Source organism: Molossus molossus, unplaced genomic scaffold, assembly GCF_014108415.1.
Source record: "Molossus molossus isolate mMolMol1 unplaced genomic scaffold, mMolMol1.p scaffold_m16_p_3, whole genome shotgun sequence".
Lineage (NCBI taxonomy): Eukaryota > Metazoa > Chordata > Mammalia > Chiroptera > Molossidae > Molossus > Molossus molossus.
This window is the reverse complement of record NW_023425366.1, coordinates 118,306,285-118,330,940: the sequence shown is the minus strand read 5'-3', so window position 1 is coordinate 118,330,940 and position 24,656 is coordinate 118,306,285. Positions and strand designations below refer to the sequence as shown.

General features: G+C 48.0%; 1 protein-coding gene across 2 annotated transcripts; it reads right to left on the bottom strand.

Annotated features, from left to right (window-relative positions):
- Positions 1-986: 986 nt before the first annotated feature.
- SLX4 (SLX4 structure-specific endonuclease subunit) lies at positions 987-24,283 on the bottom strand. 2 transcript variants are annotated; one of them, XM_036280387.1, is made up of 15 exons: positions 24,223-24,283; positions 21,462-22,183; positions 19,882-20,103; positions 17,565-17,754; positions 16,430-16,648; positions 13,616-13,824; positions 13,164-13,483; positions 12,375-12,588; positions 11,831-11,919; positions 10,501-10,647; positions 9,011-9,180; positions 5,777-8,022; positions 3,502-3,601; positions 2,524-2,934; positions 987-2,057 (listed from the first exon to the last, which is right to left on the bottom strand). In XM_036280387.1, exons 2-15 carry the CDS (start codon positions 21,805-21,807, stop codon positions 1,664-1,666), a joined length of 5,277 nt encoding a protein of 1,758 aa, XP_036136280.1. In that variant the 5' UTR covers positions 21,808-22,183; positions 24,223-24,283; the 3' UTR covers positions 987-1,663. The 2 variants fall into 2 exon arrangements, with proteins under 2 accessions (XP_036136280.1, XP_036136281.1); XM_036280388.1 differs by having other exon boundaries at positions 19,888-20,103.
- Between the last annotated feature and the right edge of the window lie 373 nt (positions 24,284-24,656).

Here is a 24,656-nt window from a genome sequence, read left to right as displayed (position 1 = left end):
GCAGCATGTACAGGGAGGACCAGGTCCTCTCTACCTGGTCACACGCCAGGACACATGTTCAAGGAACCCCATACACCTCCCTGAAATGTGTTCACAAAGCCCCTCTCCAGGAAGGTGTCCCTTCAGGCCACCTGAGCACTGACCCTCAAGCTGGGCACAGGACAGGCCACTGTCTGTCTTCTCCACCTGTTTCCCTCCCTCCCAGGATCCTGCACCCAGGCCAGAGCAGGCCTCACAAACTCGTCCTATTAAGATGCAGATTCTGCCCTAGTCAATTTGGCTCAGCGGTTGGAGCATCGGCCTGCAAACCAGAAAGTCCCAGGTTCGGTTCCCGCTAGAGGCATGTACCAAAAAAAAAAGATGCAGATTCTAATTCAGTGGGTCTGACGGCCTGAGCCTGCATCTGTAACAAAGTCCAGGTAAGGCTGTGGAGCCTTGGGCCTTCTTTGAGCATCAAGGGCTAGAGCTCATTACCTAGTAAGGGCTCACTCAATGTGGGTAAATGAACAGACAAACGTGTGGAGGAACGAACATCTATTATCTCAGAACTGAAGTGAAATGAGGGGCCAGCAGGCCTGGGTTACCCCTTGAGATAAAGAACAGGCACAAAGGCCTTCTGCAAACACACTCTGAGGACAGCAGGGAGCTGTGGGTGAAGCTCATAGCCAGTTTCCCTTGGTATTTTTTTAGAGTCGAAAATTTAGAAGTGTTTCTGTGGAGGAACGAACATCTATTATCTCAGAACTGAAGTGAAATGAGGGGCCAGCAGGCCTGGGTTACCCCTTGAGATAAAGAACAGGCACAAAGGCCTTCTGCAAACACACTCTGAGGACAGCAGGGAGCTGTGGGTGAAGCTCATAGCCAGTTTCCCTTGGTATTTTTTTAGAGTCGAAAATTTAGAAGTGTTTCATAAAGCATTTTTCTTTTTATTGCATATCATATAAAATGTACTACACTGTATTTAAAACAGACAAGACATTCACAAAGATGCAGACTCAAACTCTCCTTCTTTTCCAGGCCTTACCTGTGTTCCACACTGTTCCTGAGGCTGGAGGCAGCTTTAACACACATCAACCAAACCAGGTCACAATGAGCATGCTTGTTCCGGGGACTGGAGAGCTATGCTGGGCTCTTCTGCACTGGCCAGTTTGGAGACTGCTGGTGACAATGAAAGGTGTCTGGGCAGGATGGTTGGGCCAGCAGAGTACCTGGGGCATGGCAGTGTGGAAGGTCTGTGGATGCCTGGTCTGCTGGTAGAGGCTAGGATTACAGCACAAGTACTGAAAAGGGAGACGGACAGGGCAGACTGGACCTGGGCATCCACATCAAGAATGGACATACTGCAACTGATGGATATAGAGAGCAAAAGATGTGTCAAGTCAGGCCTCACGCTTGCCAGCTGGTGGAGGCCCTCTGCCCTTCAGAAACACACACTGGCCCAACAGGGTTAAAGGGAAACAAACAGTGGGCACCAATAGAGGGAGGAGGCCAGGAGCCCTAAATCCAGTGGGTGACATGCTCTGAATACCACTCCAGGAAAGGGAGTGGAAAGGAAGCTGATCCACATCAGTGCCACCATCATTTTCACAGGGGGAGCAGATATGGTCCCAAGGCCCAGAAATGCTTGTAGAGGCCTAGCTTGCTGAAGGGGCTACAGGTCACATCACAGGCTGCTGATGGCCATGGGTGGAGAGTGGGGGGCGGGCCGGTCAGTTCTGACCCTTTTCTTCTTGCCCATGGGCTGCCGCCTCTTCCTCTCAAACTTTTCCTTCCGGGCCGCGGCAGTGGTGAAGGTGATACAGTGGGCATCCAGGAAATCCAGCAGCTTCCTTGTGGCCATGCGGATGCCCTGCTGCTTCAGCTCAGCCTGCAGCTCCACCAGCTCAAAGGGCTGGTACAGCAGGACCTTGCGGTAGAGTGCCGGTGTGGAGCGGATGTAGCGCCTCACTGCCTCCTCTGTGGCCACTGCCTGCACAGCCGCCTGCGAAGCACTGACCCCCTCCTCATCCTCATCTTCTCCTGCAGACTCAAAGGCCGCTCCAAACTCACAGGAAGAACTGAAAAGAACCAGGTATTAATATTTTGTGGTACTCCTTCCCTCCAGCCCCCCAAGACCAGGAGCCTATTTGAGAAAGGAGTGTTTCTATGTGCCCTGTGGAGCCTGGCACATGGCACGGATGACTCCCCAGTGCTGTGTCCCTGGCACTCTAGTTGCTGGTCTGAGTAGGATCTTGTCCTTAACCAGAAACTTCCATCAACAGTGGTAGGCCCCCCACCAAGAAGGCACACTGGGCTGGCCCACTCAAGGGAGCATCCTGTGGGTTGAGGATGTGGGCGCTCCAAAGGATTGTTCAGGAGGTCCACAGGGACTGCCCTTGAGCCCCACCTGGATTTCCTGTGGTTCAAATCCAGAAGGCAACTGGGGCTTCTGAACTTGGCCATTAGGTTTCGCTTATGCCAACTCTCAGACCAACTGGGCAGAGGACCTGTGAAACAACTGGCCCTGTCCTTCAATCTGATTACCTCTGTGAGCTTAATGAGCTGTCACTGCCATCCACAGAGGTGGCCGTCGATTCCTGGGAGGCCGGAAGCTGGGCATCACCATCAGGGCCTAGAGGCACCTCTTCGGCTGATGACATGCGAGGGATGCTTCCACCAGGCTGCTGCTTTCGATGTCGGGTACCCTTGGTCTTAGCAGGTCCCTTGAACCTTCGGGGAACAGGGTCAGAAGTGGCCTCCAACCTGACACAGCCAGCTGCCCTTGAAGCCTTGGAGGTCTTGGTGGAATGGGTCTGGCTGCAAGGAGCCTTCAGGGTCACCTGTGAGGACTGGTTCTCATCCTCGGAGTCTGACTCCAGCGTCTGGTGAGTGTACTGGAATATCTCCTTCAGTTTCAGGACCATCTGGCGTTTGGGCAGAGGGCGTACCCCAAACCTGAATGGGGAAGCAGGTGAACTTCAGCAAAGACCAAACAATTATCAACAAATTAATGGCTTTGTGTAACTCAAATCTCAAAAGTCTGACTTTTATGAGCATTCAGAGGTTAGTGTCTACCCTGTGTGCCAGGTGAGCTTACTCTGAAGACTATTCCAGAAGGGCTGTTCCCCATGTTCTGAGCAATGGTGGTGGCAATGACATCCCCTGACCCAATGTGAAGAGTAGCATTCAGGATATGGTCATTTTGATGTTCTTTTACAAAATCACATCTCCTTACTCAGTGTTAAGGCCAGGGTCCCATCTCCACCCACATGACATATGGAGACCTGTCACCTGATGGGTAACCTGGAGGAGTCTCATTTCTTAGCTTCTTGGGGCCTGGGAAATTTGGGGAACAGCATGTGGAGAGCTGGCAGGCACACGTGTCCCCTCCCCACAGCAACCTCACACCAGAGCCCAGGGTGGATCTGGTGGCAGGTCCTTTACCTCCCAGCCTCACTAAGCCTGGTCACTCACAGGAGGGAGGGGACCACTAATAAGCAAGCTTTCAAGAACACCACCAACCTATCCAGTTCCTTCTTTAGTACCGGGGTCTCCATGATGGAATACCGTGGCATTGGTGTTATGGGCACTTTTGGGGGCAAGTTCTTCCTCCGATTAGTACCTTCCAGGTAGAACAAAAGAAACATGTTTCAGTAAGAGGAACCTGGGTTTACCTTTTCTGACCCTGTTTGGTGTAACCAAGAGAAAAATGCACTTGAAGGAAGCCCAGTCCCGTTTGTTCCAGGAGAGCAGTTATGTCCACCCCTTGACTGTCTGACTCTAGCATCATCTTCCTATTAGAAAGCATCACCCACTGAGGGCCACGGTGGCCTTGGGCAATGCTGATGCTGTGTGAATGGGGCAGAAGTGACAGGGCAATGGCAGTGACTACTAATAAGTACAGGATTTATTTCTGGGGTGATAAAAATGTTCTGAAATTAGTGGTGATGGTTGCAGAACAATGAGTATGTGGAAATGTCTCAATAAAGCTGTTATTTAAAAAAAGAAATGGGTATTTTAAAGATAAATGGGACAATTAGAAAAAGATGGACTTGGCTTTTATCCTTTTTATAAGCATGGGGCCTTTGAGACTCCAGTGAAAACAGACTGAAAACTGCACATTCTTTATATATAAACTTCAGAGTTTGTCACCTCTTAAAGCCCACCTCAAATTCAGACTAGCCCTGGCCATTTTGGCTCAGCGGTTAGAGCATTGGCCCTCTGATGGAAGGGTCTCAGGTTCAATTCAGGTCAAGGGCACGTACCTGGGTTGCAGGTTCAATCCCTGGCCCTGGTCGGGATCCTGTGAGAGGCAACTGGTCGATGTTTTCTCTCTCACATCAATGTCTCTCTCCCTCCCTCCCTCCCTCTCTTCCTCTCTCTAAAATTCAATAGAAAAATGTCCCTGGGAAAGTAGTCACACACACACACAATTCAGATTAAGGATCCTGGTCTAAAATCTCCTGCAGTGGTTCTCATGGCATCACCTGGGAACTGGTTAGAAATGCAAATTCTGGGTCACACTCCAGATCTCTTGAAGCAGAAACTCTGGGGTGGGGCCTGGCCACATGTGTTTTAAGTTCTCCAGGCAATTCTGATGCCCACTCAAGGCTGAAAGTGCTGGTCAATGATGCCCAGCTGGTCTAGGATTTTAAGAGGAAATGAAACACCAGGTTCCAGGTAGATGCTCTGTCCATAAGCTCTGCTTTCCTGTTACCAGTCACTGCTCAGTGCCACCCTGCCCTTCCTGACTCTCCCTGGATGTGCCCAGCTGGGAAAGGGGGCAGCACCGTGATAGGCCTACACTAGGTGCTTTGATTCTCCTCTATGACTGAAAAGAGCTGGGAAGTGGCATTCTCCACTGAGGCCCCATATCAGGCCTCTTTCACAGCCCCACCTGTTGTTTTTGAGATAAAATTCACATAATAAAATTAAGTAATTCAGAGGCATTTGGTATGTTCACAGCATTGTGCAATGACCACTTCTGTCTAGTTGCTAAACGTCTTAATCTCCCCAGAGAAAATTCCATACCTAACAGTCACCCATTCTCCCCTCTGTTTTTGGCAACCACTAATCTGCTTTCTTTCTTTATGGATTTGACTGTTCTGGATATTTCATATAAATGGAATCATACAATATGTGGTCTTTTGTGACTAGCTTCTTTTACATAACAATGTTTTCAAGGTTCACCTGTGTTGTGGCATGTGTCAGTGCTTCATTCCTTTTTATGGATGAATATTTTATTTTTTGTAGACAATATTTTATATACTTACTCAATCAGTTGAGGGACTTTGGGTTGTTTCTACCTTTTAGCTAATGTGAATACAGCTGCTGTGAACATTTGTGTACATGGATCTGTTTGAGTCTTGATTTTAATTCTTCTGAATGTACTCGTAGGAGTGGAATTGCTGGATCACAATGGCAATTCTATGTTTAATGTTTTGAGGAACTGCACTTGCCCAATTTCCAGGCACACCTGACACGAGCACCTTGGACTCTCAGAGGTGCTGGTTCAGTATTCTGGACTGGGGTCCACAGGCAGAGATTTTTCACAAGTGCCCAGGTGAGCTGTAGGGTCCAGGCACGTTTAGAAAGCCCTGACTTAGTAGCTAAGAAGTATGTTTGATAGCAAGCCTATTCTCCCTCAAGTGTGGACAGGGGTGTGGAAGGCAAGGAAGAGACTTGTCTCAGGTCAGCAGGCCCTTCAGTATTGCCACCCATGTTGTCATTACTGATTTCCTCCTGGGCCCTTAGTGTAAAAGAATGTTAAAGATAAACAACTCTCTCCACTACTCACTTGGCTTCTCTAACCCTTCTGATTTTTGAGCTTGATCAGCACTCGGTGTCTGGACCAGAGAAAGATCCTCTGGAGACTTCTGTTCTTCTCCATTCCAATCGTCCCACAGAGCTGAATTCAAGAAGCTCAGCCTGCTGCTCCCAGGGGAGCTGGCCAGAGGGGATTTCTCTCGAGACTTCCTTTGGCCAGTGCAGCTTCCTCGAATAGGGGTGATACCCAGGGGTGCAGGGGAGTGGCAGTCACCACTGTTTGGGGCCTCCCCAGCCCTACAGCCTGGGCTACTGGTGCTCAGGGGGCCAGTCCGCTCAAGGTTCAAATTATCAATCGGAATTGGTGAGAGGGGCTCAACATGCCAACAGCAGTCATCAGTTGGAATGGGGGGGGCGCTGTTCAGCAGGGGGCTGCTACTCGACTGATGGGGGGCTACCTCCTGTTCATCTTCACTGTCTTCCACCTCAACCACTTCACTCGCTGTGGTCTGATTCGGCAGGCTTGGCCTAGGCAGTGAGCGCTTCTGGAACTGCCCACTGAAATCAGTGATGCTTCCTGAGGGTGGACAGGGAGCCAGCAGAGAAAAGTCCCTGTGGCGCCTGGGATGGGGACTGGAAGGGCTTCTAGGATTGACAGGGACCAGGCAGGATGATGATGTCTGGGGCACAATTACTGAAAACTTACTAGAGGCTTTGGGTCCATCCCTGCTTTCTAATGGGGTCCTGGGCTTGAGCTGAGCCATTTCATATGCTGAAGTCCTGGACCTGAGGCCCATGACTCGCGTCTGTGATGAGCAGTCATGGCTTCTATTGCCAAGTGGGGTGGCAGGCACCAGCCACGAGGTGTCTGTGGTGCTGTCCTCATCAGGGCTGCTCTCGGGGTTACAGAACAGCTGGGGCGTCCCTCTGCCACTCACACTGCCATGGTTCTTTGATGGCTGCCCCTCCTCCTGCTGCACTGTGGCCTCTCTCCTTGGTGGGCTTTGCGAAGCTTCCTGATCTGCATCAACATCAATTATGGAGAACAGGTCAGACAACTTGGGGCTAACTTCTAGAACTTTCCCTTCTTCCAGGGAACCATTAAAAACTGACTTTAATTTTGTTTGTTCTAGCTCTAGCTCTTCATCTGAATCCAATAAAAGGATAATCTCATCTTCTCTGTTCATGCTGGATGGAAAATTCTGAGATCTGGAGCTCCCATGGCCAGGTTTTGCCTGAGTTAGGTCAATGGATGGAGACTTTTCTGATGAGGTCAGGATCCCTTTATTTCTGCATTCCAACGCAGAACCATGTTCTTCACCTTTCTGGCAGTCTGAATGGTTAAGTAGTGTGAGAAGGCTCCGGCCCCTCTTCTGCTTTGATGGTGGGTCCTGGGAGGATACCCTGGAAACTCTGCCCTGCGATTGGGGCGTTGGTGGGGATGAGTCACTTGTGAGATGAGGGTGAGGCTGTGATTGTTGGGGACTCCTGCCCAGAGGGGGCTGCGATGAGAAGAAACATGGGTGCGATGGAGGTGCCTGCCTTGGAGTGGAGGGATGGGAGCTCTGCCCTTCCCTTTCTCTGATAATGCCGTTGCCTGTCTCGTGACCACTTGTTATTTGGGATGGTTCAGGGTATCCTCCTGGAGTTGATGGAAAGGGCTGTTCATTGTCATCATCATCAACTGAGTACAAAAAAGGTCCTTCCTTTTTCTTTGCCCAGCAGCCTGGAGAGGGGCTAGAGGAGCTGGTATGATCCAGCGCTTCCTTTGGGGCCCCTGCTTCCTCCTTCCCATCTGAACACTGGCCCTCGAGTGGCAGGAACATGGACTGACTCACATCTTTCCTTTTGGCTGGGGCTTCATCTCTTCCCTGCCCAGATGACTCCATCTGTTCTGCATTTTCTGACTGTTCTTTAACCTGGATGCTTGCTAGGATTTGCCCAGAACCTGGACCATCCTCCCCAAGCTGGTTAGTTTCCTCCTTGATCTCTGGAGCTCCTTCCCCCTGGAGTAGCTTTCGCTGAGTAGCTGCAAATTCATAAATTTCTTCCATTTCTGCTTCATTGACCTTTTCTCTGTCTTCTTCAAGGCCCTCGGATTTCAACAAGGCTTCTGCTTCCTCCTCTTCACCTGCCCACATTGACCTCAAGAGTTCTTGGAAATTCTCTGCTCTGCTTTCACAATCCTCATCTTCCTTCTCCTTCCATTGTCTGCCCTCCGCATCCATCACAACAGATGCTTGTTTGCACAGGTGAACAAGTTCACTAACACCAAACCTGCAATAGGAAATGCCATGCATCATCACCATCATGCACAGAGGCTGCAGCTGGGTGCCACGGCACAAGCAAGGATTAGAGGTGAAGTCCTGGCCTTCTCCCTGCTCTGTGACTAGGGGGCATGTGCAACACCCCAGGCCACTCAGTTCTAGAAACAGAGATTCATGAGACTTCAAGGCAGAGCTCACTACTCTACTACACAAACATGAAGCAGTACATCAGGCTGAGCTGAAGATAACAGCAATTGGTGGTGCTGCAAAACTGGGGAGCACGCGCTGCCTTGAAAGGCACTCAGAGCACTGTGACTGATGCAAACCAAAGCAAACTAAACCTGTCATGGGTCAGCCCAGGCCAATATATGCATCAGCCTGCCACCTGCTTGAAAGTTCTGTGGTCTAATCAGTACATTTAAAACCCTAGATGCTGAGCTAATCCTTTCCTAAGAATGCGTCTGAGGGAATCACATAGCCCTGGACGAACAAGATTTTTTTATCACAGACACTCTCAACCTTGTCAGGAGGTAGAAAACCTTGTTTTGCTGAGCTACCTGCCACCTCTCTTGAGACACCAGTGTGGACAAACTGGGTAGATGCAAATTCATGAGAGCTGGACTAAACTTTCCATCCAGTTTCTATTTTCTGGGACTTGGAAAAGGACTGCTGTTGTTCGACCTTAGAGGTAGAATAATCAAGGAACGGCAGTGTTTGGGGAGAACTAAGGCTGAGGACCACCCTCTCATCACACCAGGGAGCTAAAAGCCACATGACTAGGCAGAGGACTCTTCAGGCAGCCTTGGCTCTCCTGCAAGAGACCATTTCTGGCCAGACTTCCAATCAATATACCTTGTTCAAGGTCACCAATAGGCATAAACTTGGGATAAAAAAGTATAGAAAGGACTCAGCTCTGATCCTCCCATGAGCCATCAACCTGCTAATCCTAGTCAGTTAATGTCAAAAGCCATGAAGCAAACGGAAAGAACAATGCGGACCTGCAGGCCAGAGAACTCAGGTCAGGGGCCAGCTGGGGAGGCAGGCTAGTGTCCGCAGTATAGAGATAATGCAGGAATGCATGGGTAGCCTCAGTGCTCACGTCACTCAGAAGGACGCGCTGGGTTCTTAGGTCGCCATCTTCTACAGCAAAGAATCCTTCTCTGTTTACCTGATGGTGAAATAAAGTATAAAGGTTTACTGACTGGACGGTCATGACTTGGGACGAAGCAGATGGTCTGTGGGGATCCTGTGAGTCTCTAATTTTACAGCCTCAGCCTGGGGACAAACGTTAGCCAGTGTCGCTCCATTTTGTTAACCAGAAATTCTGCAGTTTAAGCCATAAAACTTCTGTTTTCACCCGGCTGGTATGGCTCAGTGGATTGAGTGTCCTTCCTTGGACTGAGAGGTTCCAGTTCAATTCCCGGTCAGGGCACATGCCTGGTGCTTGATTCCCAGTGGAATTGTGCAGGAGGCAGCTGATGGATGTTTTTCTCTCACATTGATGTTTCTATTTTTCCCTTCCTCTCTCTCTAAAAAATCAATAAAAACATTAAAAGAAAAAAAAGAAAGGTAGTAGATCATTAAAAAAAGAAAGAAAAACAAAAAAAATTCTCTGTTTTCAAAATCAAATCAGGGATAGATGCTCAAGAATCCAGTTGGTTCCCTCTTGACAGACATATCAAAGGCACTAGAACTTTCTGAGTGACTGACAGCGGTTTCTTGGATTCCAACAACACAATATTCAAGTCAAATACGTCAACATAGAAATGTGTCAGCAGCTCATCTTTAAAGAGGTCAAGTATAAGTCTTCACAATTATGCAAATAGAGACTAAAGAAACAATTCTGGGTGAAGGGGAAAGGATTTTTTTTTTAATCCTCACCCGAGGACATTTTTGCATTCATCTTCAGATAGAGCGGGAGGGAGAGAGGGAAGAAGAGGAAAAGGAAAACATCAACATGAGAGAGAGACATCAAGTGGTTGCCGCCCACACAACCCCAACCAGGGCTGGGGACAAACTGCAACCAAGGCATGTGCCCATAGTGGGAACCAAACCCAGGACTCTCTGGTCCACGGGCCAATGCTCTAACTGCTGAGCCAAACCAGCCAGGGCGAGAAAGGATTTTTATTAAATGGGACAAGAAATCTGATTTTTGCCAATCCTGAGGTAATTTCCCCATACCACTTCCCAACCTCAAACGTCTTCTCCACAGAACTGTAACCTTATGGCAACAAAAAGGGAAAGAATGTTTAGGATAGTATGGGGAGAGCAGGGAGGTGGGGAGAGCATGGAGGGAGCTGAAGGGAAGTGGCTCAGCAGCGGGGAGGTAGGGGGATAGGAAGATGGAGAGAGCCAGAGCAAACAGGGACAAGGAGCAGAGAGGCAGAGAGCGAGGAGAGGCAGAGGGAGAGGGAGGGAGAGAAAGACAGAAGTTTGAGCAGGATGGAGGGGGCTGCACAGAGAAATAGCTTGTTCACCCCGTACTTACATACTGAATGAGAAGTGGGCATCTGGCATAAAGCACAAACTTGTGGGCATATAGCACTTCCCCGCTGTCCATCTGAAACTGGACATCACTCAGGTGTGGGTTATTTACCATGGCACTAAAGTCAGCAACCAGCAAACCGAGGGAGAGCTGAAACAGGAGGAGAGCTGTCACATGCCTCTCTAATTGTGCAAGGTCCCCAACTGAGATGATGTAGGGTGGCCAGGCGGGACCCTTGCACTCCTCTCAATAGGGTTCCACCTTTAAAGTACCTTAAGTCACTCAGTGACGTGGAACAGCAAAACACTAATTTCTTCCTCAAATTCTCTATTACACTGAGTTCCCTGGCCTAAAATGGGAGGAACCAGCAAGTGGAGAGCGTGGCTGTTCTAATCAAGACGGAGCTGCAGCAGTGGCAGCTGCTGAGCACTGTGTGCAGACCTAGTGCTTCACAAACACTGCTGTGTGGCCCTGTAAAGAAATTTACCAGCCCAGCCCTGGCCGGTTTGGCTCAGCAGTTAGAGCATTAGCCCATGGACCAGAGAGACCGGGGTTCAGTTCCCAGTAAGGGCATGGACCTCGGTTGCAGTTTGTTCCTGGCCCTGGTTGGGGTCATGTGGGTGGCAACCACTCGATGTGTCTCTCTCACATCAATGTTTTCTCTCTCTCCCCCTCCGGCTCTATCTGAAGACAAGTGCAAAAATGTCCTCAGGTGAGGAAAAAAAGAAATTTACCAGCCTAGTGTAACACATGAGGACCGCAGTCCACACGGTTCAGGGTCCTGGCTGAGAGGAGCTCCATGGTCACCAAGAGAACTTGGTGTGATACTGATATACTAATGGTGTGACATCCACTCTAAGGGAAACTAACTTCTCACCCAATTCATCACCAACACAGAACATGAACTGTTAGGGGGAGGCCAGCCCAAGACCAGCACATCAGAGGGACATGGTGAGTCCTGAATGAATGAATGAATGAATGAAACATTGAGAAAGGAGTGCACAGAGCAGTCGGCTGAATGAGGTGATCTCACAGAGTAATGATGGTCCCTCGGGGCTCCCAGTCAGAGCAGGCTCCCAGGGCTTGGCAAATGAACTGCTCCTGGTAGTTCAGTGGCAAAAGGGACAAAGCCTCATGGCAGAGCCCCAACACAGGGGCAGGAGGCTCCTGTGGTCTTTTGCCTAGCTCAGCTCAAATACTGTCAAGGGGACCAGGGGACTTGTGCAAGGGTCTGAAGGCTGGCACTGAGCTGATCATATTGAACATGTAACGAGCACCAGCAGCCAAGACTACAGAGCCAGAGCAGGGCCAGGCCCCATGGAGAGGTCCTTACCGAAGCCTGACTGCCCACTTCCAAGTTCTGCTCCTCAGGTGGCAGGACAAACCCAGTCAGTGGAAGGCCACCGGGCCATAGATCCATCCCTGAGAGAAGGATTTGCAGGTTAAAAGAACATCACCTCCTGGCAATGTCAGCCTCCAGGGAAAGAGAATCAACTGTGGATTGAGCCAACCCAAGAGGCGCCTTGAAAGTTATTATCTGGGACTTCTTCAGTGAAAGTGATGCCCACAAACCACTTTTACTACTACCCCCTTCCAACAGAGAGAGACACGAGCAGTGAAATAGAATTAGTTCACCGATTACTCGCATTGGACAAACAGCTCTGTCCTTGGTTAAAGTTTAAGGATATGGTGATAGACTTACCTGTGTCACCACCTTTGAGAAAAAAATGAAAGCACCTACAGAGACTGCCCTTTCTCCTCATTGTAGAGGGACGAGCCAGGGAACATCAAATCTCAGCTGCTTTCATGGTCTTGGTCTCAGGGAGACGAGGGCCCAGAGGACGGGGTTGGCCCAGGTGTCCCATCCTGTGTCTCACCTGCGGTCCCCCCTGAGTCAGCAGGGGCCTCACTGCAGGGCAATGGACTAGCACACAGCCCCTCTCTTGCCAGGTCCATGAGGTCCTGCAGGGCCTGGTACTCCCTTTGGCTGGCAGAGGGTGACTGATTCCTGGGACAGGCACTGTGGAGGGCAGGTGGCAAGCACACACCCTGCTGTGGCTGGTCAAGCAACACTGGTGGCAACGGAGGCTCCTGTGTGAGAACATGAAAGAAGTTGGAAGCCAGAGTGATCAGGTGGCTACTGATCACTCAGAAGGTCCCTGCAGGTGCCAGCCACAGCCCAATGCAACCTTGGGCAGCTTTTCTTCAATACCATCTGTCAGCAGGTCTCTCTGGCACAACAAAGGCCATGGCTGTGGCATCCACATCTACAGAAAGATCCCTGGGGACCCCCATCTTCCTAAAGTAATCTAAATGGCCTCAAGCGAGTGAGTGCTGACTCTAGGACCACCTGCATTAGACTTGTCTGGTTCCTGGGCCCCATCACAGGCAGATTTTGTCAGCCCCCTGAGGGCGGGGCCTAGGACTCTGCATTTTAAACAAACTCTCCAGGAACACAATACATTTGGGAACCAGTGGTCCTTACCAGGAGAGCCATCTAGTTGCTGCAAACACGCTATGGCTGACACCTCTAGGCTCCTTCTCTTCCTCTCCCCGCTCCTTCTATAACTTTCTGCCCCCTAGCTGTTGATTCCCAGTGCCATAATCCTGGAAATGCCAATCCCTCTCCAGAGCCCACCCACATGTGTTTGGAGGGGAGGGCGCACCTTGGTGGACCGCTGGGGCACCATGGGAGGCACCAGGCTTGCTGTATAGAAAGACTCCAGAGTCCAGGCCCTGGTCAAGGAACTGCCCTCCCACAGAAAGTTCTGCTTCCCTTCAGGTGGTTGCAGACTCCTGCTGGCCTTTTCCAGCTCTTCCTTTAAAAGTCTACTTGCAGGAAGTGGTGGCGTGCTGGACAATTCTACTTCCTCCTCTGCAAAGAGCTGGGCCACGCGATCCTCAATCTGTCTCCCTGTGGTCTCTGAGTCCTGGACTAATAACTGGGGTGGGGAAAGGGGTGCTTTCTTCTTGCGACTCTTCTTCTCTAGAGAGAAACAGAAGTAACAGTCAACAGAAGTTAAGAGTCATCCATACAGCCTTAGGCCCAGTGGTAACCTTCAGGCAGAGGCAAGACAGCGAGGCTCACCCTGGAGCCACCACTCATGGTCACACATACCTGTTGACAGTCTTGTCCTCTCAGAAAAAGCAGTTCCCAGTGTGAGCATCGCAGGCACAGCCTTCTGTTCCATCTCGGACCGGGATAGAGCCATGGCCACTAGGAGGTCCTCAGACAGCACCTCAGGCTCATTGACCTTCTGCCTCTTCTGTGGCTCCTTCTTGCTGGGGGCTCCCTTCCGCTTCAGACCTCCAAAGTGATTGCTGAAACTTAAAAGACAGCCAAACAGAAAGGTTAGTGATAGCCAGAGGTTGTGAGCACTTCCTGTTCTGAGGTGGTCCCCACTGGACCAAAGAGGGGTGGACCTCCTCTGTAGTGGGAAGAGAAAAAGGAAAAATGTGGACCCATCAGGCAGAAGCATCAAGTGCTCTGGGAGTTCATTGTGCTCATTCTGTGCCTCACATAAGCTCACACAATCCTAGGCCAAAAGTTCAGTGCAGTCCAGATAGGAACATCTGGGTCCTTCTGTGTGATCCTAACCAGGTTCTTGGTACACATATGCCAGCAGCGGTACCTGCATACCCTAGATGTGGCCATACCCTTCCGGTGCAGTCAGCACTTGCTGGCTCCAAGTCAGCATCCTGGATTCTACTAACCTCTGCCCATCGATACTTCGGATGCCCCTTAGGGGGTCCTGGATACATAGGCCATGAAAGGATCCCTTCCCTCCCACAGGGGCTGCAGGGCAGTGCCTCTGCCCAAAGTCTAAAGGAAAGGCCTCTCAGTTTGGGCCACCAACGTGGTTAGCAGGCTCAGAGGCCAATGTGCAGTAACTCATTTGGCTCAGAGGAGATTTACTGAAAGACTTTCTGGCTGGAGAGAATCTAGACTGCCCGCTGCCTCTCAACAGGCTGGGCAAGAAGTAGAAAGGGAAAGGTGAGAAAGAAACTAAGGGCAACCCCAAGGTCACCTTCCCTGCAGCTGTAGAGCATTCTGGAAGCACCTCTGGCTTTCACAAAAACTCGTGCTCGCCACAGAATCTCAGGTATCATCTCAGAAGATCTAAAGGAGCCCTAATTCAGTCCTAATTCCCTGGGAACCCTGCACAATAACCACAGCCTCCAAGAGGGAAAGGAGTCACTCTAACATCCCAGGACTCTGCCACCATGTAGGCTGTACCTCTGGACCCAACAGGTATGGCCTGGGCCTGGATGAAAACAGGTGAGGAGTTCTCTGACCAGCATATGTTCCCTGGGCCAGGGAATGCTGATTACCCTAGAGTTCCAAACATCCCAGGCTTGGTCTTAGGGCAGGGGAGGCTCACAGTCTCAGTGAGGGGGGTCCATTTGTGGCTTTCTACTCCAACAACCTTCTAGAAGGACCCTTACACATCTTGTGTTGCTTCTCAGAGGTATTTTAAAAGCAGATATATTTTATCTGAGTAGGTAGTTTCAGTGTGGACCTGACAAAAGGCAAGCAATGGCTTAGGTTGTGTCTATTCTCAGTCTTGAGCCTTTTGAGTCTACGATGCTAGTGCTGATGTGCTCAAATGCAGACAGACTCATCAGCGAACACTCAGCCTCTGCCCTCCCTATCTCTGCACTGACCCAGCTCACATGGCCAGAACCTGTGTGCAAGGCGGTGACCAGGACAAACAAACCGCCCTTGCCATTCCCTTTGCTCTTGACAGCTGTCCAAGGAAAGAAGTCCTAAATCTACAGCAGTCCAGGGCCGACGCTGACTGTGTCCCCTATAACATTAGGGTCTACTCTGGCATCCATCGCCGCAGAGGCAATGCAGCACAAAGGTGACTATCCACCACTTGTGTGCCTGTGGTTTGCACGCTGAAGACTTGTGTCATCAGCAGGGACTCCTATTTTAACACATAAGCATTTAATTCATGCAATTACTTTTTTTTTTTTTTTTATCCTCACCCGAGGACATTTTTCCATTTTTTGTTCAGGTAGAGTGGGGGGGGGGGGGGAGGAACAGAGAGAGAGAGAGAAACATTGATGTGAAAGGAACACATCGAGTGGCTGCCACCCGCACAACCGACCAGGGCCGGGGACAAACTGCAACCGAGGTACGCGCCCTTAGCGGGAACCGAACCCGGGTCTCTCAGGACCGCAGGCCGACACTCTAACCGCTGAGCCAAACCGGCCAGGGCCATGCAATTACTTTTAAAAGGCCTATGGTTCTCTCACTAACTCTTTAAACTATGCTGAGTAATCTTATAATATAATAATCTTATATTAATAGTATGAAAATCAGGCTACATTGAGATAGAAGCAAGGTTGTACCACACATGAAATAGATGTGAATTACCGAATTCTTAGCTGCTCCAGAGGGCACTGATGGCAGGGTCCTGGAAATGGAAAACTCGGGAGAAAGGACCTCAAGGAAACCAGTCCAACCAGTCATTTCCACAGAACATTCCACACTCACACCCACACAGACCATTTAAAAGCCATCGGGATGCAGAATTTGTCCCCTACTCAATTCCCGTGGAGACCGTGACTGATTTCTTCCTCTTATGTTTCCTTTCCAGAATCAAAGACAGCTCTATTGTCCTATAACACTATATAAGGCAGCGGTTCTCAACCTGTGGGTCATAACCCCTTTGGGGGTCGAACAACCCTTTCACAGGGGTCACCTAAGACCATTAGAAAACACGATGGCGATTCATAACAATAGCAATATTACAGTTATGAAGTAGTAACGAAAATAATTTTATGGTTGGGGGTCACCACATGAGGAACTGTATTAAAGGGTTGTGGCATTAGGAAGGTTGAGAACCACTGGTATAAGGCCTTATTTTATTTTTAAAACAAATCAGAGTACTTCTTTGATTTTCTTCCTTTTCATTTGACTCACCTTGATGCCTGTGCCAGTGTGCTGCAGGTCCCCTCAGGCAGAGTTGTCTGCATCCGCACAGCCTGGAGCAGGAGCTGGGGGCCAACCTCCATCTTCACTGCACACTGTTTCAAGTGACTGATTCTGCTCTTTGGGGTGAGAAATGGCTTGCCACAAATTGGGCATTCAGGGATCTGAGGTGTGGAAGGTCTCAGTGCCTTTTCAGCCTCATCCAAGCACCTGAAGGAAGACAGTAAACACAGGAGAACAACATCCCCTGGTAACGTGGATCGAAGCAAACATGGATCCACATCCACATGGACATGCTGTGGGCCAAACCTTGTTCCCCCAAAGTCAGTGCCTCCACACAGTCTGTAGTCAGCTTCCAGACACAGAATTTAGGCATCTGTTCACAAAGGTGACCGAAGAAAGGACAGATAAAACATAAACATAGAGTCACCATACGATCCAGCAATTCCTCTCCTAAGCATATACCCAAAAGAACTGAAAACAGATACTTAAACAAACACATGAAATGCATGTTCATAGCAGCTCTATTCACAATACTCAAATGGTGGAAACAACCCAAATGTCCATCAATGAATGAGTAGATAAACAAGATGTAGTGTATCCATACAATGGAATGTTATTCAGCTATAAAAAAAAAAAAGAATAAAGCGCTGATACATGCTCTAACATGGGTGAACCTTGAAAACACTATGCTGAGTGAAGAAAGGCAGACACAGAAGGCCACAAAGTGTTTGATTCCACTTATGTCCAGGATAGGCAAATTGACAGAGACAGAGAGCAGATTAGTGGTTGCCAGGGGTTGGGGGGAGGAGGAATGGGGAGCAAGTGCTAACGGGTACAGGTTTTCTTTTTGGGGTGATGAAAATATTCTAAAATTGATTTGGTGATGATTACATAACTCTGTTAATATTACTAAATAAAAGCCATTGAATTATTCACTCTAAATGGGTGAATTGTATGGTATGTGAATTATCTCAATAAAGCTGTTAAAAAATAAAAAGCAAGAGCAGGTTGACACCAACACTGAGGGGCTATTGTCACAGTAAACCATCTGATTCCCACTACAGCCACAGGGACTCCTGACTGGTCACACACACAGGAAAGGTGATAGCTGAGCTGCTCCTACCGGTTCACATGCTGCTCCCTTCGTGTCACATTCATAGCTGAGAGGTTCTTTTGACAGATCTGGCAGAAGAATAACCCCTTCTCCTCCAGGCTATTGTCACGTGCCGAAGCTTGTTCCTGCCCAAACTCCTGCTGCAGCGCCAAGGCCACTGCAGTGTCGCTTTCTGTGGCAGGGAGCCAGGGCCCAGGCTCTGTGGAGAGGCACAAAGATCCATGATGATGAGCTCATCCTCAGACCTCTGCACATCTGTCAGATCTCGCAGAGCATGGACACTGGGTGTAGAAACTAGACCCTGCACTACTCTGCCTCATGCCAGGCACCATCCAGTGAAACGGCACAAATGGGGCTCCGAAAACAGTACTTTTCAAACTTTAAAGTGTATAAAAATCACCTGGGGACCTTGCTAAATTGAAGGTTCACAGTATGAAAGGTCTAGGTGAAGCCTGAGGTCTTGCATTTTTAACAACTTCCAGGCAAGACTGATATAGGTGGTCTATGACCACTCTTTCAGTATCAGGTCCTGGAGAACTTTCCTTTCATTTTTCCCTTTTCTGCTAAAATTAGCTGCTTTGAACATGCCAGCTTTATAAGGCTCCTATTCCAACAAATCTAAGTTTTCTCTTCAAATTTCAACCTTTCCTATTGCTATAACCTTTCTTGCACATCCTGGAAGAACCAGGTCTGAATGAAATGCCTAGAGATGGCTCCCAAGGTAGCTGTGCCCACCTCTGCAGTCCTCTGTCACATGTGATATTGCCAAAGCAGACCTTTGGTGTTCATGAGGGATATGCCCTGAAAACTTCATAAACCTACAATTGTTGAATACTACTAATGGCTTATCACTCCTTTCACCAAAGCCAGAAATGCATTATGGTTTATTTTGGTGCCTTTTTTAAAAGCAAAGCAGTGGTTTCTCTCTCCTGAGCATTATTGGGTATGATGTGAAGATATATGGAAGCAGCTGAGTCACATGTAGGGGAGGTACTAGGCTCACACACTGGCTGGGCAACTCTTCTGCACCCTATAGGTGCTCGAGGACTGATGCCATGGCAGATGTCACCTTGCTATCTGTGTGGACCTTTGGGATAGCCTGAGAATCCTCAGTGCTCCTAAGGTGAAATCTACAAATGCAATACCAAGAGACTACATGCTCATTAGCAGTAGGTATGTCAATACAGTTTCTTTCTATTTCCTTTCCTTTTGCATATTTTCATCAGAGATGAGGATTCATGTTGTTTAGGTGATAAAGAATCGAACCACTGCCCGGCCAGTGTGGCTCGGTTGAGCATCGACCCATGCACCAAGAGGTCGCTGGTTCGATTCTTGATCAGAATGCCCAGGCTGTGGGCCCAATCCCCAGTGGGGGGCATGCAGGAGGCGGCTAATTGATGTTCTCTCTCATCGATGTTTCTATCTCTCTCTCTGTCAAATCAAGAAAGAAAAAAAAAAAAAAGAATGGAACCACTGAACATTATGTGCTTCTTGGGGTGGTGTAATATGCATTGCACAGCACCTGCACAGCACTGTTGCCAAACTATTTAACCTGGAGCTAATACCTCAAGCTTACTGAGTGTAATGTAACACAGGGACTGCAGGAAGGGGTTAAATGACATCACGAAGAAACAATCAAGAAAGTGATAAATTTTAAAAGACAATTATCCTGGACTTTTAAAAATGTATCATTAAATAAAAAGCAATAAAGAAAACAAACAAGACAAAGGGACTGTTCAGACCTTAAGGGACTACTGGCTACAGCCATATGTAGTGTGCGCTTCTAGTTCTGACAAATCCTCGGAAACCAGCTACAAAAGCTATCCTTGGGACAACTTGGGAAATCTGAATGTGAACTGGATACCAGGCAATATTATGGAATTAGGTGTGACAACGGTATTATGATTATGAAGGAGAATCGAGGGGTAAAGCATCATGATGTCTTTAACTTACTTTCATATAGAACAGAAGCATGTATATTTATAGAGACAAAAAATATACGACAAAATGTTAACAAATGTTAAATTTAGGCTAAGGGTATAAAGGGTTTGTTGTAATATATTTTTTTACTTTTCTGTATGGGAAAAAAATTCAAAATAAAAATTCAAAATTAAAACAAGAGGAAGAGATCTTGTCAAAGAAACTAAGTGAGAATTGACCCAAGGAACCCTTCATTCTCTGGCTAGACCATATGAAGTGGCAAAGGTAGAATACCAGGCAGAGCCCACCCTCAGCAGAAGCACAATGAAGGTTGGTTCCTTCCTGCTCCCCTTCCTCCAGAGTTAGAACTTATTCCTACTGGGAAGATAGAAAACTCCTGTCATACCATTACCCGCCATCATCGCCTCTTGAGGGCCCTTTGGAACATTTTCTTCAAGTGTATCCTGGAGGGAGCACCCTTCTGAAGCATGATTCAAACGCTTGGGGTCTGCTCTCTTGAACTGCTGCATTCGCTGTAGGACCACCTCGGCTGCCCGGGGTTTGGAGGGACTTGGCGCCTTCAAAGTCAGAGAGGAAGGGCCCTGGGAGTCGCCATTAGGAGCAGCCTCTGAGGAGAAAAATATTCACATGTCTGTTCCAGCTGGAGAAAAAAAACTTCCTCCAAATACAAGTTAGACCGAAGTTTCAAAGGGGTCCTTTACCAACTAGTTTAGGTCTAACAAGTGTCACTAGGACTGATTGTTTTTTGGTAACCTCATTGTGGTAATATAAATGTACCTGTCATAAAGATCTATGACAGGAGAGGGAATGGAGAATGACTGTTAATGAGCACAGGGTTTATTTTGGGGTGATGAAAATGTTCTAAAATTAGGTAGTGATGGTTGCAAAACTCTATAATATACTAAAACCATTGAACTGTACACTTTAAAAGAGTGAATTTTACAGAATATGAGTATCTCTATAAAGCTATTATTAAAGAAACATTAATGACAAACATTTATACCTTTCTAGGTCAGAAGTTGTTCTTTAACTTGGTATTTGCAGAGGCCTCCAGTGGGAATTCATGAAGCCCCTGAAGTTATATGTCAATTTTGCAGGTATGGGGTGGTGCAGTTTTCTGGGGGAAATCATGTATACTTTTCACTAGACTCTCAAAGGGAGCATGAAGTGCCAACAACATTTCAACAACATTACTGAAGCCTTACAAGAGTCTCTTTGAGCTAAATCTTTACCACCACTCCACTGAGAGGTTATGCTGACCACAGTGGGTAAAAACACATTAAGATCAGGAAGTGAAGGTGAAAAAAATTTAGAAACACTATTCAGGTGCCCAAAGATCTTGTGCTGTATTATATATGCAAGGCTGGTTTTCAGCTCTGCATGAAGAATATATGCTAAGAATATGGTTTAGTACATCAAGGACAGCAGAGTAAGATAGCTGCTTTAAACAAACAACCCCCCCCCCAAAAAAGGGGGGGGCAGTTATTTGGAGGAGAAAGGAAGGACTTGAAGATCCTCCTGGAACTTAAACCCATATGGTACCCACTATGAAATGAATTCAAGAAAATGGGAGAAGCAGCATTATTTTCATGTTCATGTAACTCATGTCAACTATTAAATGTAAACATTAATAGGAAACTGAAAGAGGGCCCCAAACATAATCATGTGGAAAATTCACAAAGGGGTTATATTTTTTATGACTATTATTTAAAACAGGAGTCGGCAAACTATGGTTCTCAGGCTGGCTGGCTGTTTTAGTAAAAAGTTTTGTTGGAACATAGCTCATTCACTTACATATTGTCTAAGGAGTTGAAGAGTTGTAACAGAGACTGTATGACCTGCAAAGCCCCCAAAAATTTACTACGTGGCTCTTTACAGAAAAATTTCCGACTCCTGGTTTAAAATAGTACAAATCGCCTCTGGTTTCCTCTCTGGAAGTTCTGGCAATGTTTCTGGCTAGGTTACCTGTCTGGGTGCGCCATGCATCCTCCATGAGCACAGCAGAAGCAAGCACACTTCCCTCCCCATTCTCAGAGAGAGCTGGTTCACTCTTCTGCCACTTGGGTACCCCTTGCTTTTTCGTCCTTGTGGCCTTGCTACCAGATCGAGTTTTTCTCTCCCTGGGGCCTTGACAAGTTTTGCTCTTGGTAGCAGTTGGTTTGGTCCTTTCCAGTTTGCTTGTTATCTGAGTGATATTTGAGACCTTTTTTGTCTTCCTTTCCCCTGACACTTCCTTGGTGCCATTCTTTTTCACCCTTTGGAAAAAACTGGCACAGAGTTCCTTAAAGTCATCATCTGACTCATCCATCATCTGACCAGTTTTAAGGCTTTCGAGCTTGTTTTCAGAGATGTGAGGGTCAATCTGAGGGCCCAAGAATGAACCTAGCTGGGCCTCATTCAGAATCACGGCTTCATTAGGGTTCCTCTCTAATTCTCAGAGATACTTGAAGAGTTTGCACAATTGAGCAAAAAGTACTATTTTTCTCTCCATGATTTTAAAAGTCTTTCTTCAAATTGAGCCTGTGTTAAATGGCATATTTAAAGCTTCCCTCTGTTAGAGCCCACATGTGAGAGGTTTTGTTGTCCAATAGATGCCCCTAAGATAGAATGCATATGAACTTGGTGCTCAGGTGATTCTTCAAGATCTCCATGGTGATAAAACACATTTGGTTCACTTAATATCACATCTGTGGAAAACCAAAAGCATTTAAGTGTAATTAGACAGATAATGTAATTTTATGCCATTTCTTCCAAGAAAGTATAAGAGCATGTGGAGTACAGGAGTAACAATGCCCCTGTCAATACTCAGGTACAGCCTATTTAACAAAGAACCATCATCCTATAGGACATCACAGCACAACCAGGGTGGAGGGGTGTGTGTCTAGAAATTTACCAAAGCTTATTCTTTCACAGACAGAAAAACTTGGGCATCTTAGAAGAGTATTGTTTTTGTTGAAATCTAGGGAATTTCATGAAGGGCAGTCACCACAAAACATGATGATTCCCAAATCCAGAAAAATTCTCTTAGTTTGATGCTGGTCCAAGGCCTCCAGCTATCAGAGACTCTATCAGCAGGCAATGGAGAGATGGAGAGGGAGAGGGAGAGAGAGAGAGAGAGAGAGAGCGCGCGTGCGCACACGAGAGCGCGCACATGTGCTCTTGAAAACTCAGGAGACAGGAACACAGGAGACTCATCCTTCATTGATAAAACCAATTTTCAAGTTAAAAAAAAAAAAGGCCACTTTCTCCATCCTTTCACCCTAGCAAAGCTCTCCCAACTCAGATGACTGGAATACAGCCCGCATGCACAGGTTGGGCCTTATGGGCATGATTATTTACATCAGCACAGTTTAGTAGGGTTCGAAAATCAAAACTGAATGACTCAGTGGCAGAAAGTTAATTTCAAATTCAATAATACAATCAATCTCCATTGTACAAGTAATAAGACTAATCATCTAGTTTTCCAGGGGTGGGCAGACACACAGACCTAGAATCTATTTAGCATAGCTGGTTCATTCACATCTTCCATGACACCTCCTCAGAGAAGCTTCCCCTCATCCTTTATCTAAGTATACCCTCTCCACTCCTATTATTTTCTTTTGTCACAATTTTCACAATAGCATTTATCACAAATTATAATCACATGCAATAGATAACATTTATTGAATGCTTACTGTATGCCAAGCAACAGTACAATTGCTTTACAAGTCTAATTCATTTAATCCTTACAACAGTCCTATTCGGTAGAATCTGCTGTCATCCCTTCTTTACAGCAAGGAATCAAAGCACAATAATGACGAACTGGCTCAAGTTTACACAGCTTTTGAAGTGGCAGGACTGGGATCAAATCCAAGCAGTGGGTCCAAGGCATCAGCTCTTATATTTTTATTCATTATTATCTTCATCTCACTAAGCTCAAAACTTGAGGAGGGCACAGATTCATCTACTTCACTTCGTATTCTCTTTGGCTGATAGGCACCTGACTTGGAAAAAGTGATCGACAATTATTTGTTGAATTAATTAAATGCAGAGAGTTTGGTACAATTGGAGCGAAGAGATAGTGGGGTGGGACAGAAGGCTTCAGTGAGAAGCAGAGATCAGTGTCCTAGCGCTTGGAACGTCAGGCTAACCAAATTGAATTTTATCCTGTTAGATGTGGAGAGCTAAAGTAAATGCCACCCTCCACACTGCTCTGTGTACACATGTCTGTTATTAAAACTGTCCATCTCCTATATACTCAATCAGTATATGCTGAAGGAAGTAGCGGTTCCTAGACCACAAGTTTCCAGAGGGCCGGCAACTTGTGCTGCTTACTCAGCGTTGTACATACCACGGCGCCGGCGCCTGGACTCACAGCAGATGCGGACGGAATGAATGGACAGGTGAGGGGCGGAACCCCCTACCCCACCCCGTTCCCTTCAACCCGGTAACACACTGGAAACGCAATGGGGACTCAACCTGGGTAAGTGCTGCCACGGACCCTGACGGCAAATTATGATCGCCAGGCTGACCCCCGGGCAGTGACTCCGTGGGTATCCAGATCCCCCCCCCTCCTCCCTTCTGGCAGGCCCGGCCTCCTCCACCCAAGCGCGGCTCCTGCCTCTACACCGCGGCTGGAAGAGGGCGAGAAAGGGTCTTCTCCCTCCGAAGAGCGAAAAAGGCCCGAGATAGCTGGACCTCCTTCTCCCGGTGCAGACTCGTAACCCCAAAGCCCAGCCCCTCCTACCTCCGGCGCCGCGGCGGCAACCTCTCAACGTAAAGCCTGGAGCCTGCACATGCGCCACCCGCCTCCCCCGCGGAGAATTGCGTATGCGCAGGCGCAGAGCGGTCCGGGAGGCTTGCTTCCCATCTTCCTCTGCGGCCTGAGCGCGCAGCAAAGAGCGGTTCCGGAGGGCGTGAGGCGTAGTGAGGCAGGGCGCGGCGGCGCACGGTGGGGCGTGGTGTCCCAGGGCCCTGTCGCCGCAGGGCTGGACGGTGGCAGTAGCTGCCGGTACATTGGTACCCGGCAAGGTCTATTAAATGTTGAGGAAAAGTCGGGGTGAGTTTAGAACACCGCCGCAGTTTTAAATTGAAGTTTGGGCCTACCACTGTTCACACAGGAACTATTTGCCCATTGAATGGCGGCCCTCGGAGCGCACCTGCCAGAGGAGCCAACGATTA

Excerpts from the sequence above, each read along its gene's own strand:
- SLX4 (XM_036280387.1), bottom strand. The coding sequence starts at position 21,807 with ATGATGGATGAGTCAGATGATGACTTTAAGGAACTCTGTGCCAGTTTT. Across the intron at positions 13,484-13,615 it reads GAGGACAAGACTGTCAACAG|AGAAGAAGAGTCGCAAGAAG; the intron begins GTATGTGTGACC and ends GTTTCTCTCTAG. Across the intron at positions 12,589-13,163 it reads TGCCCCAGCGGTCCACCAAG|GAGCCTCCGTTGCCACCAGT; the intron begins GTGCGCCCTCCC and ends GTTCTCACACAG.